Here is a 22501-nt window from a genome sequence, read left to right as displayed (position 1 = left end):
GGACAGAACGGCGTGCGATTTTGGTGGTTCTTTGTCCTATATGTCCTAATTACTTTGTCTGCCTACGTGCTTTATTTGTGGGACTTTCAGTTTCTGAAGCGGTGTTGGGTGAGATTCTGGAAAGATCGCCGCTGTGTGAGACGGAATAAGACGGCGGAGAAAAGCAATAAGAATCTAAGTCACATTATTTGAACACATTTTCCCGTGAGCCCATAGTTAAGCCTATTCTTAATAGTTAGGCTATGTAGTGATAGTACACCTGTAAAAGAAAGACGCAAACATAGGTGGCACCGCCTCTAACGTATTCCACTAGTAAGCTGCGCACCCCACCAAACTCGACCTAATGCTCTGCAAAATAGCTCTACTACTATGTAATAAAATTTAATAGAATCTAAAAACAGAATTAGTTATCTAGCTCTAGTTACATAAGGTCTACGTACGTCTTTGAATGTAACGCTTCGTGCACGTTAGCGGCGCGCATTAACATCTCTCACATAACCTGGCTCTACTCCGGCCCTACTAGTTACTACCCTTTCTGCGTCTACGGCCAGCTCCTGGCCCTGCTAGACTTAGAGAGCACCTCCACATACTATATAGTGACGTCGCTAGTCTCTCTTACATTCCTAGCGCTGAATAAATATAGATAGCTTTCTATTCTTTTCTGCGAGTATAGTCGCTGAGTTCATTGCAAGCTGAACGCTTTTAGTAAGCTAGCGTATAGCAGCACTTGTCAGGCTCTTTAAGTATCGGCATGGCCACTTTTAGAGATAGTGTACTTAATGCTGAAGCTGCGCTACTACATATAGTTTTCCTGTCTGCGTTGCGATGTTATTGTCTATAGTTATCTGTAGCGGAGACGGCGTCCGGACGACTGTAAGCGACGATAGAATAAAATCTAAATATGGAGGAAAAAGCCTAGCTATCCAGAAGCTTAACTAGATGTTCTGCTGCGTAAATACAACTAGCCGGATCCGTGTATAGATTGTGAGGGAGTCTACTCTCAACGTGGTAGACGCCCTAGTGCACAAGCTCCTCAATCTCACGTCCGTACACACGATTAAGTAGTGAGAAGATGTAAGGTGGCATGTAGAGAGTGATAATCTTGTTCTCCTTGCAGTACGTGTCAAACGCTGGCGTAGCGTGGCCGCTGTGGCTATCTAGGATCAGGAGACGATACGCCCCAGCTATACGAGCTACTATACGCTAGTTGAAATGCTTTACCCACTCTACGCTAAGCGCATCTATTGTCTAGCTGTTGTCTAATACTGCGAAAGTCCAGTCTGTAGAGTGGTCACTGTAACAGCTAGCCTAGTGCTGCTTACCAGACAGGATCACGAACGGTGGCAGCGACCAGCCAGACGCGTTAATATACTCAATCGTCGTTACTCACTCGTAGTTACCTAGTTGTACGGCGACTGCTCGACTAACTCTATTTACGTTAATGACTACTTTTAACGTGCCAGCTACACCCATTATAAAGCCAGTCTCATTAAAGTTATAGACGTTTTACTCTAGAACGCCGTACGTCTGGCACGTCTCCTCTACAAGCTTGAACCACGCTACTATTATAGCTAGATCCTCACAGCAAGCGTAATAGCTATAAAAGCTTCTGCTCTTCTTTTTCTAAAGCTTAGACTAGCTATTAACGAAGCGCGACACCCATTTCCTATTAACAGGTCGTGGAGGTGGATCTTAGCTACGCGCAGTGGGCAGAATGTCTGCCATCAGTTGCACGTCGGTAAGGTCTAGAATCCACTGCATGAGAGACTGCTCTTTAATAAGGGATAGTGTACGGTTAACAGATCGTAGCTCTAATCGTAGCTGTGTATCGTGGAGGCGCGTTCGTAGTGTTAGTTCTAGGACATTATATACTGCTGTAAGTGTACGCACTATTTAGATTATTTTAATAAGATGCTATAACTAGCAAGACTTATTTTACGTTCACAAGAATTTTGTCGTGTTAAGCTTGGGGGGGAGAGAGGGCAGCTTACTAGTCCCGCACATTAGCTATCACAGAAGGCTAATGCAAGGTGCAGGCATCCATACAGCATGCCCCTTATCTACTTAAGCGCTGTGTCCCGCACTACTAATCTTGAAATGACACGCTACTAACTATCTACTACTAATAGCTCACCAAGCTGATATTGTTCCTTTGGTACCTCGGGATATTCCACTCTTCACCCACCTAGTTTGATGGCGACGGTAGCGAATTCTATGGCCACTGGCCGCCTCCATGTCTTGCGGGATCCGGCCAACGCCTCTTAGGAGTGTATTGAGTGAGATAGATCCCTACAGAGGCATTAGCTTAGTTCTACTACTTATACCTAAGCTCAGCGTCGTTCTTGTTCCTGGCATTGGAACTATCCTACTAGAGAACTGGTCATTTGCTAACTAGAATTGGCTCGCTACTCTCTCTGAGCCTAGTTCTAGGGCGCGTATCCTTATATATGAATATAATTCGCTATTTCTAGATATTAGATTCTCTTGGGAGTTAATTCTAATGCTAGGTTACGATTTTCTCTAATGTTTGAGCGATGTAAGATCGAAGTTAGATACACATCTTGTAAGTAGCTGAGCATAGGACGGTTCTTTTTTAAACTACTAGCACGTTTACTAACATTCCTCTTCTAGACTGACAGTAAGCTAATGGTGGTAGTCTGCTATAGCCTGGGAGGAATTATAGTTAAATAAGCTTTATGCATTGCTAATAAACAGTTCTATCGTTATGGGTTAATCGTTAATGCTTTAGCCAGTATCATCTTTCTAAGCACTCCGCACCGCTATGCTGACAAAACTGCGTGCGCGGTACATTTCCGCGAAATCTTAGAATTAATAATAGGCAGAGGATTAAAGGTTACAAACGCTATTATCGAGCGAGAAGGTGCTATTCTGCTCGACCTTGCAGATAGATTCGAAGGAATCTCACTTCGCATACCTATGCTATCTGCCTATGAGCTAAGAGAGTCTAGAATTAGTTTAACGCCCCTGCGTTTAAAGTACTAATAGGTCAGTGTCCCGAGTCCTTGATTACGTCCTGATATTAACCTAGGCTTCTAGTTAGTCAACTGTGAAGTCTGTTTGACTTATTCTCCTATGGAAACCGTCGTTGGCTTAAACCTCGACTATTATAATATATGTGTTTTTACTGAAAGCGTTGGTAGTAAAGGCTTATAGGAGTTAAATGAGTTTGTATATAAAGTCTCGGTAGATGCTGTGCAGCTTGTTGCACTTTGGCTGAGAGAACGTAGGTTAAGAAGATCTTGGCGAGCTCTAGTACGATGCTAATGGTTCAAGAGGATTACTAGTACGTAATAATGAGCGCTTACTTGCCTACGATTAGCGAAACACTACTTTAAAGTGAGGTTAATAACTAAGCTTACTTACTACTTAACGTTAACGATAATTAGTTGAGCACCTAGATCTCTCCGAAAACTCTTCCAATACAGCCACGGAATAGCCTTCGAATAGAGTAATAGAAGGGACTACACCTTTGGGGTTTGAGTTGGTTTATTCTGCAGCCCCGAACACCGAACTGAAAAAATATGTCTATCTACCTTGCGTATTACTTAATATAAATCTGAAAAATAAGAACTTCTGCGGCTGTGAGGACATCTTGGCATGTCTTGCAGCTGAGCTCTTGCCTTTGAAGAGTATAGTGACAGCGTTAGGCACGGCTCTATAGTAGTTTACAATTTATAGATTTAGAGGAATTAGGAAGACTAAAATAGCTCGTGAATTCTGCCGCCGACATAGAGCTGCCTTTAATGCAGTATTTTAGGTGATAGCAGACGAGATTGCAAAACTCGACCATTACTATTAGTAAATATCGCTAGCATTAGGACTTGAAGACCTATCGGAGTGCAAGAGCTAGGTTGTTAGTAGAGAGATTGTAAAAGGGTAGCTCTCTAATCCTTAAAAGCAGCTATCTAGGTACGATAAGCTTAGTCAGCCCGATCAAGCGAGGTTAGAAGCGACTTAGTTACTTGTGTTTGATAACGCAGACGATCTAATAATCCTGGCGGACTACTAGCCTTAGGGTAGTAGATTAATTCTTATTACTAGCCGTGATCTATTGGCTAAACGCATATTTATAGGAAGGACATTAGGATTAGATCTCGGACCATTAATATAATAGGATAGTTTGTCGCTATTTAACTATCTTATACCTATTTCTAACGAATCCAAGGCTAATACTGCGAACAAAATCTGCGAAGCACTAGGCGGTGTGTCTTTAGCTATCTTATAGATAGTAGGAGTTATTTACCAACAGGACTTAACCTTGCTTGAATTTCTTGAGCTGTATACAGATTATAAAGAACATACTAATCTTTATAAGATAAAGTTCGATGCTAACTTAATTATATATTCTTACTCTCTGTCCACTGTTTAGGCATTTAAGAAACTAAAGCCTTATACGCGGCAGCTGTTGGAACTGATTTCGTTTCTTGACCTGGATTTTATTAGAGAGGATCTATTAATTAAAGCATTAGTTATGTTACTTTTAGATAGCGCGCAGTTCAGGAAGAGTGCTTATATTAAGGCTTAGACTGATCTCTTATAGTTATCGCTTGTTTAAAGAGACAAGTAAAGACAGCAGTTATTAGTCCATCGCATCGTATAGGAAGTGATTATAACAACGATGGACGAGTTTAAGAAGCGATCTATGTTTAATCTAATTGTACGAACTCTTTGGGCGGACTGGCTATTGGCTATGCCTAAGCTATTAAAAGAGCTAGAATTACCTTAGCCTAAATTAAGTAGTAGCAGACTATATGTTGGGAGGTGGCCTGTTTGTGCGGCGATATATCCTCACGTTCTAAGAATACATCAGCTCTAGTTAATAATATTAGATCTCTTAGACGCCACTAAATTATATTTTATAAAGTTGTTAAACGAGGCTGCATATTACGTAGAGGATATGTAAGCTCTTTGCTGCTTAATCTAACCTAGCTAGGTATTAGAAAGAACGCGGTAGAATAAAGGATTTTGATAGCTTCTTTAAGACTGCTCGCAGCATCTGCGAATCCTCTGTATACTCTGATCAGGATTCCCTGCTTGCAGACATATATTTCTGCCTAGGAGCTATCTCTATAGACGTAAGCGACTTCGATAAAAGTCGCGTTTATAAAGAATTATCTTTCGCTCTAGTTTCTAACATTTGCAAAGAACTAGGAACTACTAATAAGAGATTGTATCTTATATACGTAGAGCGAGGTATCTTACGCATTTAGGATAAAAGGTATAAAGAAGGTGAGGCTGATCTTAGGGAAGTACTATGGATTCGTATAGCTCTTGGTAACTACGTCCTCTGGTCTGGCGAGGTTAACCTGAGCTAGTCCCTTCTTGTATAAGGAAAGCTGGAAGAGTGTGATGAGCTTCTTTCGGAAACTCTTGCGGGTAGAGAAAGGGCGTTAGGCAAAGACGATAGGGAGTCTGTTAGAATAGGACTGGTTCTATATGTAATTGGTAACCTTCGTGCTGCTTAGAATTGATTGGATGAGAGTTTTGAGTTTTATTAGCGAGTAATGCGCCACATGCGCGCGATAGTTAGTAAGAAGGATTTCTACACTGCGAATGTCGCTTATAAAATTACGGAGCACCTGCTCCGCTTAGGTTAAAGTAAAGAATTAATATAAGTGTTGCAATTTTAAAAGTATATGTAAGATTTAATCTAACTATTTCTTAGTACTATAGCTAATATAGCGCTAGATATCTAGTCTATTGATCTAAGTGTATATAAGAACGAGATTGCTCGCATAACCTTCCTTAAGGGCCGCTTGTTTAAAGCAATAGGTAGAAGTTAAAAGGCGTCTATTGCCTTTAAAGTTACATGCCGCTTAAGAAAGGAAATAACTTAAGAGGATTAAGATATGAATAGCTTAACTACGGAAGATTTTGATAAGATCGTTGCTTTTTAGGCTTAATAATAAGTCTTATTTGTCTGTATAGATTATACAATCTTAAGACTATATTTTTAAGAGTTAAATTCTTCTAGACTAGATATACACTCAGCCCAGCCGTTATTAATTTCCCCTAATTGCTAATCATCTCCAAGCGCATTTATCTCTATTCTCCTAGCCAATACTTGTTCTTGCTTGCTTCTATACTTAGCCGCCACGTCTTGATGCGGAACTTAAATAACTCTTATCCCCGCGCGTCTTCTGGCCTCTACTCCCGTTACACTGTCTTTAAATACTAAACACTTATTAGGCTTAATAGTATCTTCCGCGTTATTTGCTAAGTTTAATGATTGTAACGTAATTAGGTATATATTAGGGGCTGGCTTCTCTTGACTCTTTCGTAGTTGTGCATCGTCGCCTAGAATCCGCTGCTTTGGCTCGAAGAAATCTAATAACTGCTTCGTCTCCAGTTTTGAAGTTTTTAATCTAAAGCTATGGCTCTTACTGCTAGATGCCAGCGCTAATTTGATTTTGTCTCCTGAGGAATTTCGCGCATGACTAAGATTGGAAAGAAGCTTATTCGCACTAGGCAACGGTTCGTAGCTCTGGAACTGAGCTTATATTTACTCTTTTAACTCTTGAGTAAACTGCTTGCGCGGAATAGGCAGCTTAGCCTAATTGTAAAATATGTCGCTATTTGTTAAGTCCGGGATGTCTATAAGCTAGACTTAAATTAACTAAGTAAAGGCAGGCCTGCTGTACTTTTCGAGAAGTCGGTTCGTGTAAAGAGTAATAATATCTTTAGAGTTGATAAGGAGTCCGTCTATGTCGAAAATATAAGCCTAGATTAGCGGAAAAATCGTAGCGGATATATTGCTCTTAAGTAACAGCTTCGCTGTTCTTATATAAATATTAGAGACAAACACATCCCCGGCTAAACACGGTCGCCTACATTAGAAGAACTTACTATAATCTAGAGAGCGCTATGTTATTATAAGCGGCTGAAGCCGTCATCTCTAAGATTGTCGAGGTGGAAGGAGTCAAGCCTATTAGCAGTGTAATGCTAAGGTAACGCGAGTACGGGGTATGAAAAAAGCGTTTACATATAACGTCTATCTCTATGTGCCGGGACGCATAGTATAACGGGATACTTTCTCTTCCGGACCCTTAAACTATCTACAACGTGCTTGTATATAGATAAGCGTAGTGCGCATATACTCTAGAGCTCTTGCTCTTTTAGCATATTAGCTACTGATGCTAAAAAGCGCGTTATTAACCATGCTATCGCTCGTTCTATTAATGCTGTTAAATAACTCTCTTCTAACACCTCTTACTTCTCCGTGATTGTACACTTCTCTGAATAGTTCGGTAGACTAGGAAGAAAGCTGGAATAGTAAAGATTAAGACTATAGTCTTAAAAGGTCGATTTAGAGTAATAAGTATATATCCTAGTAGTTTCTCCGCGTAGTTAGCAAGATCGTTAAAACGCGTCCTCTAAGACATGCGCTGTTAGTAGCACTTAGCATGCAGGTAGCCTATAGTAGCGTGCTTAGATATATCTATTTAACTATAACAAATCTAACACTATACCCATAATAGAAGCTGCTAAACATAGTTATAGCGTATGCTAATAGCTCTTTATAGTTAAGCGTTTATAATTAGCTAACTAACTATATAACTAGTTAATATCCCTCCCTGTACACGGAAAACTAGGTGGACTAGAATCCACCAATAAGAGCACAGAGGCAGCAGACATCATAGCACGGCGATGTGTTTTATTGGCTAGTTCCGGCCTACTAGATTTTACGTTACTCAGAGAGTAAGGTTATTAAATCTGCTCACAATAGTTAACCCTATAAGCAACGTGAATATAACGCTTAGGATTTACTAAGTAGTAGTGATTCTTAAACTTTATATATTATAAAGATAGCCTAAATACCTATATATATCCTACTTACGTCTAAAAGATAGAGATAATAGAAAAATAGACTAATTAATTAATGCGCTATAGATTATGCCAAAATTAGCCTTACTCCGCCATAGATAGGTAGTGCGTCTGCCTAGATCCGTTGCGCTAGAATAATAGTAGCAGCCTTAGGGAGTAGTTCTGCCTAATTAATATTTGTATAAGTTCCTATGTTTTATAACGTTGCTTATTTATAAGAATTTCTTTATCTATAATCGTCTTTATTAACCCTAATTTACTCTATGTTATCACCGCTAGTAGACTTTCTATTACGACTAGAAAGAGCCTGTGTTAAACACTCGGAAAAAATCGCTGTAGGAGCGACTGGGTTCTAACCTACTCTATATAATAACTTAAAGAAATCTAAGAAAAGAAGATAGTAATAGGCTATGCACGAAGTTCTATAGAAGCCGTCTTTATTAAAGCTGTCTAACTTACTTAAAGACTCTATGTTTACTTACTTCTAGGAGGAAACTAAGAAGAAAGACGGTGCGAGCTGTGTGTTCTTGCTGTAGGGTTCTGAACACTCTGAAAGCTTTAAAACCTAGGCTGTAGACGTTCTAATTACCGACGTTAAAGATAAGTATAAAATCTTTAAGTTATTAAAGAAGAAGTATGATAAAGAACTTGGCCTCCTACGAAGGTACTTTTCCTTCTGGAAAATCACTAGACTTAAGCCCGTCACTGTATATTCCTACTATCTTATAGCATGCCTACTTATACTAAGATTAAACATAGTTCTAGTTAATCTACCGTTCTTTAAAAAGGTTCTTAGCCTTCGTTAAACCTTTAGACCTAGACAGCTTGCACAAGAGCTACTCTAAGTAATAGAGAGAAGTAATAAAAGCTATCGAATTAATAATAGACTTCGATTCGAACGCTTTTCCGCATAACTGCTATCGCGACAGCTCTAGGGAATACCATCATTCTAACAGTGATTGCCCAACTAACTCTTTAAAGCTCTCTGGTGTTTTAACCTGTCCTTTCTAGGAATGGTATAGTTGCAATGATTAGATACGTTGGATTAAAACCGCGCCTTTCCTTTCTTGCTACTTCCGTAATCCGGCCGTTGTAAGCTCTTAAAATATACTTAATGGCCTTAGTAACTATTAATTTATCTATTACTATAGGTAAGTCTCAAATACATATGCTATAAGATCCAACTAACGTCAATATTACTAGGAATATTAATTTCTTAGTTAACGACTTCCGACCGTAGAATAGATACCTAGAATTAGGTGGTTTATACGTTGAGACTGTATAGTGTCCTAGAAAATGCCTCTATGCATTTCTAGGTATCCTCTTTTCTGTATTAACCGGAGGAAAACTTTTCTAGGGTAGCTAGGAGGTAACCTTCGGCGCTGGAAGCTTTATCGTCGCTTTACTGATGTTGGTATTAATAGTACTTAGTTGCTATAATGTCTGAAATATAGAGAAAGCGACTAACGAAAGAGTATAAAACTTTTACTATTTAGCTTTTCGTATGTCAGCTTATATAGAGAGAATGAAATAGATCTTCTCATAAGCATACAGCGTACAAAATGGATAAATATAGATATCTAAGATCTAGATCTTAGCCGTAGCTCTGGTAAGTGCATTAGGTATAACAGAAATAACACCATGATTGCAAGCGGGTATAAATAGTAATTACATAATAAAGGTCTGCATAGCTTATAAACATAGCTATTACATAGCGTATAGGAGGAAGGAGCTCTGTTTATAGAGAAGGTAATTTTTTAACTTAATAACTGCAGCTTATCTTGCTGCGCTTACTCTCCATGTAAGTAAATCTTCTTTTAACCACGCTGATGTTTGTCGCTGCTTCTCGCAAGGTACGCGAACGTCATCTCGTCTACATCTGCTCCTCTAGTGTTTAAAACTGTTACATTAAGAGTGTTCCGTCATCACCAAAGCTATTAGTCGTAATGCAACTATCGTCTTAGTGCTTTAGATAACGCATTAACTCGTGTGGATGTGTGGTAGGCTTACGGTAGTAACGAAACCTAAGAGGCCTAGAGTAACAGCCTAGTATAAAGAGAGTGCAATAATCATATTGTATACTTTACAGGTCAATGTAAGAGGAAGGTAATAGATAGCCTTGCGACTCTAAACGCGTTAACTATAGAACTGCGTTCTGCAAGGCGCGAACTAAAAAGAGCGTGTTATATATATTCCTGGTCTAGTAGTGGTATCGCCCGGTTCTTGTTCGATTATATATCTATAGAAGAAACTAAACAAGCGTATCCTCTTCTCACGAGCTAAGATATTTGTTGACTCTGTCCGAACGCGTAAAAAGGTACAATATAAAGCTATCTAATATCTTAGACCACTAATCAGGACGCGAAAGTCTGTTTGCTAACGGCGTGATCCGTTCGAACTTCCTACGCTCTCCTTCAACGCGAAGAGATACTATCGTCTAGCTAAGGTTTAAAATCCAGTATAGTACTTCGCCTAGGAGTTAAAGCTTATACAGCTAAGCTCTTTATTATGCGTATCCTTGTTTCCTCTGCTGTGGTCGTTCGAGAGATCTCTCTTAGCTACTGCCCACAGGCGTCACGGCAGGTCTATAAACGCCGTAGTCATTACTACATCTTTCTAGTACATCACCCTATGCTAATTAACACGCCGTTGCACCCTGCGGTGGTAGGATAGTGTCATCGATAGCGCAGAATACACATTTGAGAAGATATCAGTATGCCGGGTTAAGCAGAGCACGTTTCCCGTCGATCATATTATACAGCAGCATGTGATGGCGAATGTGCTTTAAAGTGAAAGAGTATATCACGTGTCGGCCTGCGCTCGAGCTATGCTGCATTGATTAGCTCGGAGGGATCCGTATAGTCAGGTGGTGTGAGGTGTGCAGGATTGCGCATTGTATCTTCTAAGAGTCTAGACCGCTATCGACCATCAAGGGACGACCCTGAAGCGGCTTCCCCCTCCACTTTGACCGACGCCGCACAACATCTGATTATAAACCTCCAGAAATGCACTTTAACCTCGCCTAGTATTATATTCCTAGTCTTTATTACTAAAACACTCATTATCCTGTCCCATCGGCACACATGGAGCGGGTGTTTCCTATCTAATGTATAATCTTCGACGATAGCCCAAATCTATTAGGTTATTATTAAGAAGCGGAAATTCGTCAACAGCGGACGGTACTCGTTAAGTCACCCTCTTCTCTCCGCTCTGGGATAGCTACCACTCAATCAGCTAAAGCCGTTAATCTAAGTGTTGGTGCTCCTCAACAAGACCCGGCCGTCCTCAAGAAGAAGGAAAATAAGTCAATCAAATAGCCTTCATCGGTTGCTATTAATGAGAACCTAGAGGAACCGCCACTAAAACAGTTAGATCTTATGTATACTGAACGCTGTGAGTACGCTTACACTAATGAAGCAGGCTCTGACGTAGTCTCGGGAAAGCGTAACCAGATTACGCGGTGCGAAGACGAACCCATATATATACCAGGGTCTATCTAGTCCTATAGTATGCTTATTGGTCTCGAAATGGTACAAGATGCAGGCGTATTGCGCTACACCTACCGCATCGTGAGCGAGAATGCTAAGAAGATTTGCAAGTACACGCCTTGCGTTATCTTCTACCTAAATAACTTCTTGTCCGTTTTCCTAGCGCATCAGCGACTCGTCTTCAAAAGCTATGCCCAATCCGTTATTAACCTTAAAACGAAGACACCTAAGGCTGCCGAGCCGAAAGTCTTTAGTATTAGTTTCATAGACTCGGGGGGGTACATCACCCCCGCTTAGTGTGCCATACATTTTCTCAGAGGGCAGTACAATTTATTAGTCTGTGAATTCGAACTCGAAGATAGCTTAGGATTAAGCCCCTACCTACTTAACAATCTGCCTTCAATGCCGCACAACACGCTCAACTCTAACCTAACTAACGCCTCTTTAAGCTTCATTGCGCGAAGCGACCCACTTAATATCTCTAGGGACACGATTAATATGTTTTAGAGAGAAGAAAGAATTATAGAGGTCGTCAACGTCATCTCTTAAATATAGCAGCAGCTATCTAGCTCGCTTAATATCTAAGCGTTACTAGACACTATAGTAGCGATTATGAAGGAGTTGACTAGCTATTATTAATGCATAATCTATTAATTCGACGAGGAATATAATGGCACAGTTGTCGCTAAGCTTATCAACCCCCGCGCCTGCACGGATGTTTATAGGGGTCTCTATTTCCCGGCGAGCGACATCCTAAAACAAGCACAAGAGCTATATAAGATTAATAAGGTCCGTGTTCTATTTGATAGAGAGCAAGCGCCTAGCAGGTTAATATACAGACACGTCGCTAACCTCAACACCCCCTTAGATCTTACCCATTTATATTTACGCGCAATATCTCCGTTACATCTCAAATACCTAGGTAATATAAGCGTCAGATCGACGATAAGCGTCTCGCTAGACTACAAGAACGAGCTCTAGGGTCTTATCTGTTGTCACTCATATGGCCCGACAGAACTTAGAGTACCATTCCCTATTCGTTAGTTGTCCTACTAGGTCGGGCTATATGCTTCCAACTGTCTCCACAAGTTACTAAATACTAAAAAAGTCAAGACAAGGGACTTACTCCTATCTATGCAGAGCCATATTAGTCCTCAAATTTATATATCGGCGTCTTCCAATAACCTCCTTCGCTTATTCCAGGCCGACTTTAGATTCCTCGTTATCAAAGGCAAAGCCCGCACGATCAGCAAGCTATCATCCTACAGCAAAGCGGTAACACTCCTTAGATATATCTACTTCCGCCAATTTCCCACTACCTACGCGACTAGGAATATCTCCAAGGACTTTCCAGATCTAGTGTTTAAGTCCACCTTCAAGCAGATTACCAGTCTACTAGTCATTCCGCTCTCACATAATGCCAGCGACTTCATCGTTCTATTTCAGAGAACACAAATCCGAGAAGTACACTAGGCTAGTAATCCTAACATAGGGTCGAAGATAGACGCTTTAGAGCCAAGAAACAGCTTCAAGAAGTGGACTGAAGTTGTCAAAGGAACTTACAAGCCGTGGAGTGACGAGCAATGTATATCCAAGCTCAAGCATGGTTCGCCTATACACTAATACATATAAGTTAAGGCGGCGGCCGTTACTAGGCTAGTATATAGTAACTTCATTCGCGTATGGCGAGAGAAGGAAGCCACGCTGAATGAATCACGAATAAAACGATTGCTTCTAATCAACCTCTCCTATAAAGGTTAGCTGCTAGACGTCTCTTTTTTTTAATATTCCTAGCTCGCTAACAGGCTCCAGTCCGTACTCCGCTTAATACTATTATTAATTACCTTAAAATTGCTCTTAAGAAGTCGCTGGACCAGGAGACGAAAGACGTCTTGAAATAGTCTCACTCAGCTTCGAAATCGCTCGTTTACGTCATCGACAACTTGCTTCATCTTACTAGTAGTAGGGGCCAGCAGCCCGTACCTATGCTTAATGCCACATTTAAGCTGCTGAAGGATCTTAAGACTATACTAGACCGATTACGAGCGCACGTAGTCCGAAAGCACCTGTCTTTCGTCGTGAATGAGGACGCTGACGTGCCTCTGCTTCTCCGCGGCGACCTCCCGAGATTTCAAGATGTGGTAACAAACCTAATCTCGAACGCGATTCAGTATACAGCCGAAGGAAGCATCGCCATACACATTGGGGCATAGGTAGTGACTAGTAAGGACTGCATTATATAAGTCGCCGTTAGCGATACTGGGATCGGCATGTCTGAGCGATAATTGGACGACTTGCTTTAAGAATTTGAGCAGGTTCCTGACGAGTATACTAACCTAGAGGAACGGTTAAACGTCGAAGAAGTATAAGATTTAATGGACATACATAAAGGGGTCAGGATGGGTCTCGGCCTCGCACTCGTAGCTAGATACGTTAAATAGTGCAGAGAGCAACTTCGTGTGCGATTAATTGAAAAGGAAGGTTCGACTTTCTTTCTGGACGTTCCTATGCAGATAGCTAAAGAGGACACGCGCATATCGCTTTCTCGCACGAGCTTAGGAAGCGGGTCGTCCTAGGAGCAGCCTCACATAGAAAGAGCGGGAAAGCTGCCCAGCTACCCAAATGCGGGCTCGGCGCAGTTATCAACTACACCGATCTACTTCCCTATGTAATTTAACCTAGCCCGACGTCAACGAACCAGATTACCCGCTGGAGCTAGTAGCTTAACCCATCACCTAACTTCTAATGCAGAGAGTCTAACCTAGTCTCCCCTCAAGAAGCTTCGCAGGGATACACTGCTTATCTTAATAGCCGACGATAATTCCGTAAACCTCTCGATCCTACAACGAAGGCTCAAGAAGATGGGTCATAAAGTAAAGACGAGTCTTAATAGGCAGATATGCTTCGAGACACTTCGCGAGAGCTATGATAGTATTAATTTTATCCTAATGGATATTAATGTAAGCACTCCTTTTCCTTATTGAGTTATACTAACGACGGTTTTAGATACCTATTATTAACGGCATTTAGTCTATGAAGATGATTCGCGCGTCTAAGATTGAAGCTCAAACCAATTTGCCCCCTGTCTCTTCTAAAGACGAGAGTGACATGTTAGAGCTATAGCAGCGCACTACCAATACCTCACTCCTGTCTCCTCCGATTACTAATCCACGCGAGTTAGGTAATACTGAGCCAACATTACGGGATAGCTATTTTAATATACCCGCCACACCGCCCGTCTTCTAATCTATTTCCCCTAGCTTACAACCTTATATGCCTATAGTTGACCTTTTGATGCGGGTAGGTCGTTTTCAACTAGTAAGACACGTGCCGATCTTTGCGATCTCTGCTAGCTTAAACCAGCATTCTTAGGATTCTCTGCAAGCCGCGGGCTTTAACAGATAGCTGTTAAAGCCTATTAACTTTAAGCGGTTAGGTACGGTTTTAGAAGGTCTCTCGAGTTACGAGGCTAGGCGCTAGGCTACCTGTGAGGCTGGGGACTTTATAAGTGGTGGGTGGTTTGTGTGAGGCCCTTCGATATATCGGCAGGCTTCTTGCTATTAATGTAGAGAAAAAGTTTGGGTATAATTTACTTCATTATCTGGCGACAATGAGACTGGAGTAGTTGTTATCCCTGTATCTTGCGGCAGAAGCAGAAAGGAGAAAATATTTGTTACTTACCCAACGAGCTGGCTTAGACTCGGCTGGCTCACGCCGTGGCGTTTTTAGAGGAAGGTATGTAAATTATGGTCCGGACATTCTGCTATAGCTAGGACGCTATCCTTTGTGTACTCAAAGTCTTCGGAACCTTAATTACGCGTGCTAATACTTGAAGGCAGCACAGACTACACGAGCTGCACAAGTACGCTATCAATATTTTTGATAGGCTGGCCTAGTTAGCTAGCAAGTCCAGCCGGATATACAGACCAGAGTATATAGTATAGTGATGGTGGTCGGCTCTGCGGTGTCCAACTATAAACATCTGCCTTGTAGTAAACAGGTGCATTAGGTTTTCCGCTTCATATATTATCCGCTCCATCCTTAGTGCCGCGAATATAGATAGATCTGCATTCTTTAGGCATTCTTACGTTCTTACTTTATACAGCAGTAAGTATTAGCATCTACCTAATAATATACATAACTTATTAAGTGGCAGTCTCCTATCCAACAGTAAAAACCAACTGTTCGTAAACTCTGCATCACAACAGCAGTACCAATACTACTTAATTAAAAGGATCCCCGATTATGAAGAGTAACAACGAAGCCACGTAGGAAACTCAGCGCCGCCTCTTATTTCTTCCGAGCCGCTTACTTTCTCCTACTTACCTTCCCCTAGTTCCTCTCTTTCGACTCCAGAATCGCCACCGCGCCGTCATCAAACTCCCTCGTCGGCGTGGCCTAGATATCCGTGATGTCTTAGCTATCTAGGCGATCTTTATAGTACTCCTTAAAGCGATTTATGGCCTGTTCCCTCTGTAAGTATACTCTACGTGCGCGAGATCGAGGCTCGTTATATAGCTGCGCATGCGAGTTAGGTCTTTCTACTCATCTTGCATCTCACTTCCAGGAAGTGCCAGCTTATTCGCGGAAATCTGTCGGCCAAATCTACGAAGCTTCTTAATATTCTTGCGCACGCCGTCGTGGGGTTCTCCGAGATTGTTGTTTTTTAGCTCTATCTCGTCCGTAACATGCCTGCCTTCTATTTTCCGCGCGTGTGTTTGCTATTTGCCCTTTATTATAGTGGTAGGCAGAACGGTGGAAGATGTCTTAGGACGACCATATGCCTCCTATGTTTCATTATGTTAACTGCGAGTCAGGAGGTGGTTCTTATAAGACATGCCTCTATCTCATCTTTCTCGTAAGACAGCTCTAGCATAAAGGAAACCTTCTTCGTTTGTAGCAGCGAGATATCGCCCTCCGTGTCGTCCTTTAACTTGCGCTTCGTTATGTCGGATGACTTGAGTTGTTAGGAGAAGTAACGAAATGAAATGTGCAAGAATGCTTACTAATAGGGTTATTAAGCAGACGTTAGTTAGGTTAGTTAGGAGGTAAGTCTAGCAGTGTTGATGATGAACTCCAGACGCGCTGGTTGAAATAGGTTATCGCCACTTCTATCTCGCGACTTCACGCTAGACTATGGAAGTACGCCGTCACTTGGATATTAGAAATTCTACCGCTAGCCCTAGTCTATTCCTTCTTATGACTTCTTCGCGTTCCGCGCACGTTCTGCTACCTAGCCTTAGCTAGGACTCGTTTCACGAGATGTAGTCACGATTCAATAACATCCTGTGCACTGTCACCGACCTGTCTAGGCTCCCTGTAGAATGTAAGATTACTTTTGGTAGACACTAAGGCAAGTCTGTTCCATAAAGTAGCAACGTAGAAGATGTATAAATATTTGCATTTAATCTAGAAGTAGGAGTAGTCTACACGTTGCCGACAAGGACTGCCTCCACCTTAGATAATGCAACTCCTTTAAAGCCCTCAGAAGACTGATGAATGCGAAATTATTTTCCTATCCCCAAGATTATCGTAACCTAGAAACACAAATCAGCAAACGGCTTCACAGCAATTAAAGAAACTAACTATCTACTCACCTTAACATTATTTACGAAGGAAAGCCGCGCTTGCGACGCTCTCATCACTTTCTCGCAAATCGAAGCTGAAGCTTTTAGACGTACTACCAACAGTGTCTAAGTGTTTTCCTTCAAGCTACGTCTGGCTCCGGATTATATCTTGCAGCCTTAACAGGACAAGGCCTCTCTCTAAAGTGGAGATAATATATAAAGCAGAAGACGTTGATATCATCCTGTTAATTGAGTTTATTGCGTCCTCGAAGATATAGTTCCTAGCAGCTTAGATTAACTTATTTAGAATGCCCTAGCCCGGTTCCACTAGTACTTCTAGTGCTTTCGGTCCTACGGCGGCAAGTATGTTAATAAGTAAATGGTCGCTTTCGATGTCGAATGTTACTATGTATAGTTGGGGAGCTTCCTACTAATCCGTCAGCACGCGAGGGGTGCGAGAAATAAAGTCTAAAAACGCTGTAGAGGCTTAACCAGGCGTCTTTTGGGTCATTACGACTGTATATAGTTTATTAATAGCTAGATTATAAGGATGAATTAATCTTAGCTTAAGTGCAGCTATTATAATTCTAACGAGTCCTTCGACTTCAGTCGGTCGATCATCTTCTCCGATGTAGAGATCCTAGTCCGATACTATGTTGTAACGACTATGTTGACGAGGCAGATTACCCTAGGGCGATGGCAGGATAGGTTCTATGCATGCGATAACCGAAGGCCTGTCGATGCCATAAATCTTCATGTCAAGTAGTATAATCTTCCTAGTATACGTTCGAAGAAGCTCCTACTGCCTACACATTATCTCAAACTAGGCCCCGCACCTTAACTTCACCGGCATAGATTCCAACAGGTAGTACACCCCATAGAAGGGATACAGAAGACGAGAGCGGGCGACATGGGAAGCAGCTAGCTCCGGAAGATAAAGTAGAAACTAAAGAAACTAAATTAGTTAAAGTAGAGGCTGGAAGACGTATTATTATTAAGACTCAACTGCCCTACATCAATAGACGATTAAGCATAATGAAATGGGCCTATATAAGATGGTTTTTAAACGAAGAATAGTAACGTGTTTCACTAGTGTACCGTACGCGCCGCAGATCGTGCCCCACTAGTGATACTGCGAAGCGCCAGTAGGGCTGTCTCCCAATCGCCCCAGCCGCTCGATACTAGTTCCTATAATTAGGTCTAGCTATGCTAGTAGCCTATAGTAGTGTTCGTTTTGTTTAGTGGTGTTTGCGCATCGCTTTAATAGTATTAGTAGCTCGGTTGGCAAGGATGTCGCTTCACGGCCGCGGTCGCGTTCAGGGGTCAAGATTGCCATCTCTCGCGCGTCCAGATCGCAAACTTATCCACACAAAGCTCTCAAATCAGCGAACAGTGCTCTCCTTACTTTAGCTCCTATAGACTCGCTGATCTCCGAAGCCAAAACTTATCCAATAAATCGGTTGTCTAACCTATATGTAGCCTTCCATTCTTCCTGCAGACCAACAATAATCCCCATACCATCGTTCCATAGTTAAAACTAAACTTTCGAGAATAGCACTAACTAACTAACATGCATACCAAGGTTTTGCAGATCTAGCAGATCTAGAAGTAGGGCTACCAGGGGCTGTCAGGACAAGGTTTAATAGCGCGCATCCAAGCCTTGGCGTAATTAAGTACGGACGCTCCTTTAAAGAGTTAATTATACCTAGTCATTTTACATATCTCTGTTATACTCTAAGCAAGGCCCAAGAACTAGCTCAGAGGCCTAGTCTCTTATTTTACTATTGTACAATACGTTCCTTGCTATCTTTAGCTATAGCGGGTCACTTCGACTCACAGTATATTAATTATTTATAAACTGGAGATACGAAACGATACTAGAAGCATAGCAGCCCAGGAATATATGCCTGCGCTAGTACCGCGCGCGGGGCAGATAATCAGCACTATACTACAGATTAGCACATTTAGTGTACTTTGCATTTGCATAAGTAAGTCTTAGACCATCTTTTCTATTTAAAAGGGATAGAAATAATAATACGTAATAGTGCAAAGAACACAGTATATCTAAAAATAAGCTACAGTGTCTTTAGCTTCGTGGTATAAGTGTAATAAATTATATGCTTTCCTAGCGTTTTGCCGATTCATCACTGATACAACGTGGATTAGTAATCATTGTTATTTATTCTGACTTAGCGTTATTTATCTTTGCGACAGCGATAGTAGTTAATGGCTTTAGCATTAACTTGTCACAGGGCGTTTGTGAAGGAGGCATCTTGTTATGTAAGCTTACAATCTTTAATTCGTAAAAATGTTTAGATTAGAAGTTGATTATTATACAGGTTTAATATGTTATATGTCCACGAAGGTCATAATATACTACTTCCTAGTTAAGAAAGCTGTAAGCACAATATCTACTGTTCTTCTATACGTATAGTTACTAACAGAATATAGTATATCGTCCGAGAGGCTATGAAGCCTCGCATGCAAACTAAGCTATAGCTTTTCAATTGTCTATTTATGCTGTGTAGGTTACAACTAGGAGTGAGAAAGTCTGCGCTGATAAGCCTAAAGTACCGTATATCATTCTCGTCATTATGAACTTTATCTTGTAAGCCTTTTCTTTCTTTCCTTTTCGTTTCCGTAAAAATAGAGAGCAGCTGCTGACATACCACATTATAGCCGAATCAATTACATCAATAATAAAGGTATATGCATTATTGGCATGCGAAAGATTTCTATGCTACCCTTGATTATCTTCGAAGTTATTGTCAACGTGCGCCTTCCCTTTTCCTAACTGGGCCCTTTCCCATACGCATGAAACTGATCCATTCCCAGATATATCTCACTGCCCTTTTCATCATCCCTCTCCGCGGTCTCCACTCTTATAAAAATAAGTTGAATCCCACGCTCCGCTATATAGCTAAGCGTTCGCTTATCGGCTCTATCACTACCCTCACCATTTCCGTCGTCAATTTAACCGCCATCGCGGTATTAAGAGGTGAGCCAGGCTGGGTCTGTCTTATGTGTTGCAATATCGACATTTTATGTTGCACGTTGGTCCTACACTGGGTTACATCACAAGGCAGCGTTGCGTCGTCGACAAGCCCTTATAGCGATAGCGATGGTGAGACGATTGGCTCAAGAGGCGGCACAAGATCGGGTCAAAGACGTAACAACAAGACGGCCTATGGGAATGGAATGGAGAGAGATGGAAGCTACATCATCACCATTAAGGGGATGTCAGATGACTCTCAGAACAGGACTAGCAGCTGCACCGACAACACTTCTCCAAAAACAGATGTCAATGTCTTCCCAATCTCTGCCTGCACACTTAATCCGCCCCACCACTCTCAGGCTTCACCCAGGTTAATGGTTTCAAGTGTTATAACCGAATGCAAACCGTCGTCTCCGCCCAGCAAGTTCCGCGCTCCCACCCGCGGTTCATGGCATCGAACCACTCGAGAAGAGTTTAGAGATGAGGTTGAGTTGAGTAATATCACTGTTACGAGAGTAGTGGAGATTGACCATGATAGGAGGAAGAAAACAGAGGATTTGAGAAGTGAAGGAAAGGAGTAGGCTGACCACGAACAGGGGATTGTTGGAGAAGGTGTTATTTGATAAGTACCTAATAAGTACCCCAGCTGATGAGTTTGTCTGAATGCTTGAACATTATCGTTATTTGGGTCCTTAGACGCGCGTCCTATATCTTTTGCTTAGTTCAGGAATGTAAAATTATAGTTAACCATTATGACTTTTATACATGATATTATAGCTAATTGGCTCATGATCCTACGCGGCGCTGTTCTACTTATGAATGTGTTGGCACGATAAAGGGCGGGGTTGAGTCAAAACAACTGCAGTTGTACAAAACACTTATCGAAGACTTGACTGATTCAACTAGCTGCTAGGCTATCGACGTGGCTATATACTCAGCAGTTGCAGCCTTGCCTGCTACTGCTGAAACGTGTGTTCCCCTGCTGAGACTTGTGTGCCCTTGCTGAGACGTGTATGTCCGTAGCAAGACCGAGGTAAGACTGGTGTTGTCAGCTCGATCCTCATATATGTCCCAACAGTAATGTTGGCTCTGTCGAATTAGAGTGCACGATACTACGATGTCGTCGGCTGTGCAAGGCTGCAGAAGCAATGACTTAAGCTGAGCCAAAGCAATAAGCCACTATAATGGCATTAAGGATGTACCACCTTAACTAGGAAAAGCAATATCTATACACCACAGATAAATGAAGATGGTAGACAATAGACACAATATATACATACATCAATTCACCTTACTTACATTCTTATGCACTTGCAGCTCCCGTTTTGCGCGCATGGTCTAGTTGTCATCTCACGCAGATTACGCACCTGCCTAATATACGCTCTTCTGAAAATAGTTAAATTTTGTAAATATCATGTATTGATTGGTCTGAGAGCTTAAGAGAAGGATAAGCTATTGCATCGCTGACGGAAACTAGTACAATTTGAGCAATATTACCACTAAGCAACAGAGACTTAGCGTGGGATTAGAGGGGCGAAGTGCTAGAGGAATCTGTGCTGAGTAATATCCGAGCGGTACGCAGGACTGCGCAGGCGAAGATTACATGATAATACTACTGCATCTGCTTTTGTCGCTATCGCACTTCGCATGTACCTCTCTCTGTAGAGGAGATTAACTTTGTAGCATACATGCAACTCGAGGGAGCTTTAATGCTAGATAGATAGTATTAGCACGGCCTTAGCACGTATTACGCTATTTTTTAGCAAGTAGAAGGCTAAGTTAGTGTTATTATAGCAGCCGTCGTGTTGCATGGCTATTGTAAGTCTATCGCAATCTAGATAACGTAGCAATAGATACTATATAATTTTATAATATATATTCTAAGATAGCTATAGAATTACTTGTAGCTAGTACTATAAGGTTTTTAACTATAAATATCTTGTTGAGAAAGGGTGACCCTGAAGCAAAGTCGAAGTACCTGTCGTTCCTATCGTGTCGCAGGGGTCTTTCGCTACGCAGGTAGGGAGGTTATTAGACTAGTACGAACGCCGCACTGATACAGAACAGCCTACTTTTGGACTAGTACGGGAGACGTAAGGGTACGCTGACTGGACTGGTACGTGCGTCGTACTGATACAAAATGGCGCGTTAGTGGACCGGTACGTGGGATGTAGCGGTACGCTGATCGGACTGGTCCTAGTGTACTCGCTGAGACGGAAGGTACTGGATTGATGCTAATTAAAAACATCAGCTAATAAGCGTGTCGCTGCTGCTATATTGGGACATCACTAGTCTAGTATAAGATCTCACAAGACGCTATATATAACCAACGTTTTGCAGAATCGCAGAAGACAATCCTTAGTTACAAGGGACCTTGCTGACCTGAATGAAGGGCTTAACTACCGAAATGAGAACAAGATAAGCCCTCAGACTAACTACTTGGAATGCTAACAGCCAAAAGCTCGCTAAAGGCCCGCAAAACCTAGTGTGGAAACATATTCATCACACACTTAATTTGTCTTTCCTAGCCTAGGAAGCCGCATATGCCCAGATCGAGGAGTCACGAGATCAAGTTACATAGCAAAGGCCACATAGGTCGATTTTGA

The 22501-nt window shown here is 41.7% G+C and overlaps 3 protein-coding genes across 3 annotated transcripts; 2 read left to right on the top strand and 1 right to left on the bottom strand.

Annotated features, from left to right (window-relative positions):
- Positions 1-1017: 1017 nt before the first annotated feature.
- Positions 1018-1473, bottom strand: COCVIDRAFT_31695 (hypothetical protein; the record flags this gene model as incomplete). The annotated part of the gene is made up of 2 exons (XM_014695144.1): positions 1018-1153; positions 1391-1473. 2 exons carry the CDS (start codon positions 1471-1473, stop codon positions 1018-1020), a joined length of 219 nt encoding a protein of 72 aa, XP_014550630.1.
- A 9899-nt stretch (positions 1474-11372) lies between these two features.
- On the top strand, positions 11373-13546 carry COCVIDRAFT_31694 (hypothetical protein; the record flags this gene model as incomplete). Its single annotated transcript, XM_014695143.1, has 2 exons — positions 11373-11482; positions 13300-13546. The coding sequence occupies 2 exons, from the start codon at positions 11373-11375 to the stop codon at positions 13544-13546; spliced, it is 357 nt and encodes a 118-aa protein (XP_014550629.1).
- Positions 13547-18803: 5257 nt separating this feature from the next.
- Positions 18804-20476, top strand: COCVIDRAFT_20971 (hypothetical protein; the record flags this gene model as incomplete). The annotated part of the gene is made up of 6 exons (XM_014695142.1): positions 18804-18888; positions 19115-19180; positions 19240-19298; positions 19429-19508; positions 19580-19673; positions 19736-20476. The coding sequence occupies 6 exons, from the start codon at positions 18804-18806 to the stop codon at positions 20474-20476; spliced, it is 1125 nt and encodes a 374-aa protein (XP_014550628.1).
- Between the last annotated feature and the right edge of the window lie 2025 nt (positions 20477-22501).

Source organism: Bipolaris victoriae (genome assembly GCF_000527765.1).
Source record: "Bipolaris victoriae FI3 unplaced genomic scaffold scaffold_176, whole genome shotgun sequence".
In the NCBI taxonomy this organism is placed as follows: Eukaryota; Fungi; Ascomycota; class Dothideomycetes; order Pleosporales; family Pleosporaceae; genus Bipolaris; species Bipolaris victoriae.
The sequence above is the reverse complement of the archived record's forward strand: the minus strand, read 5'-3'. Positions and strand labels throughout refer to the sequence as shown.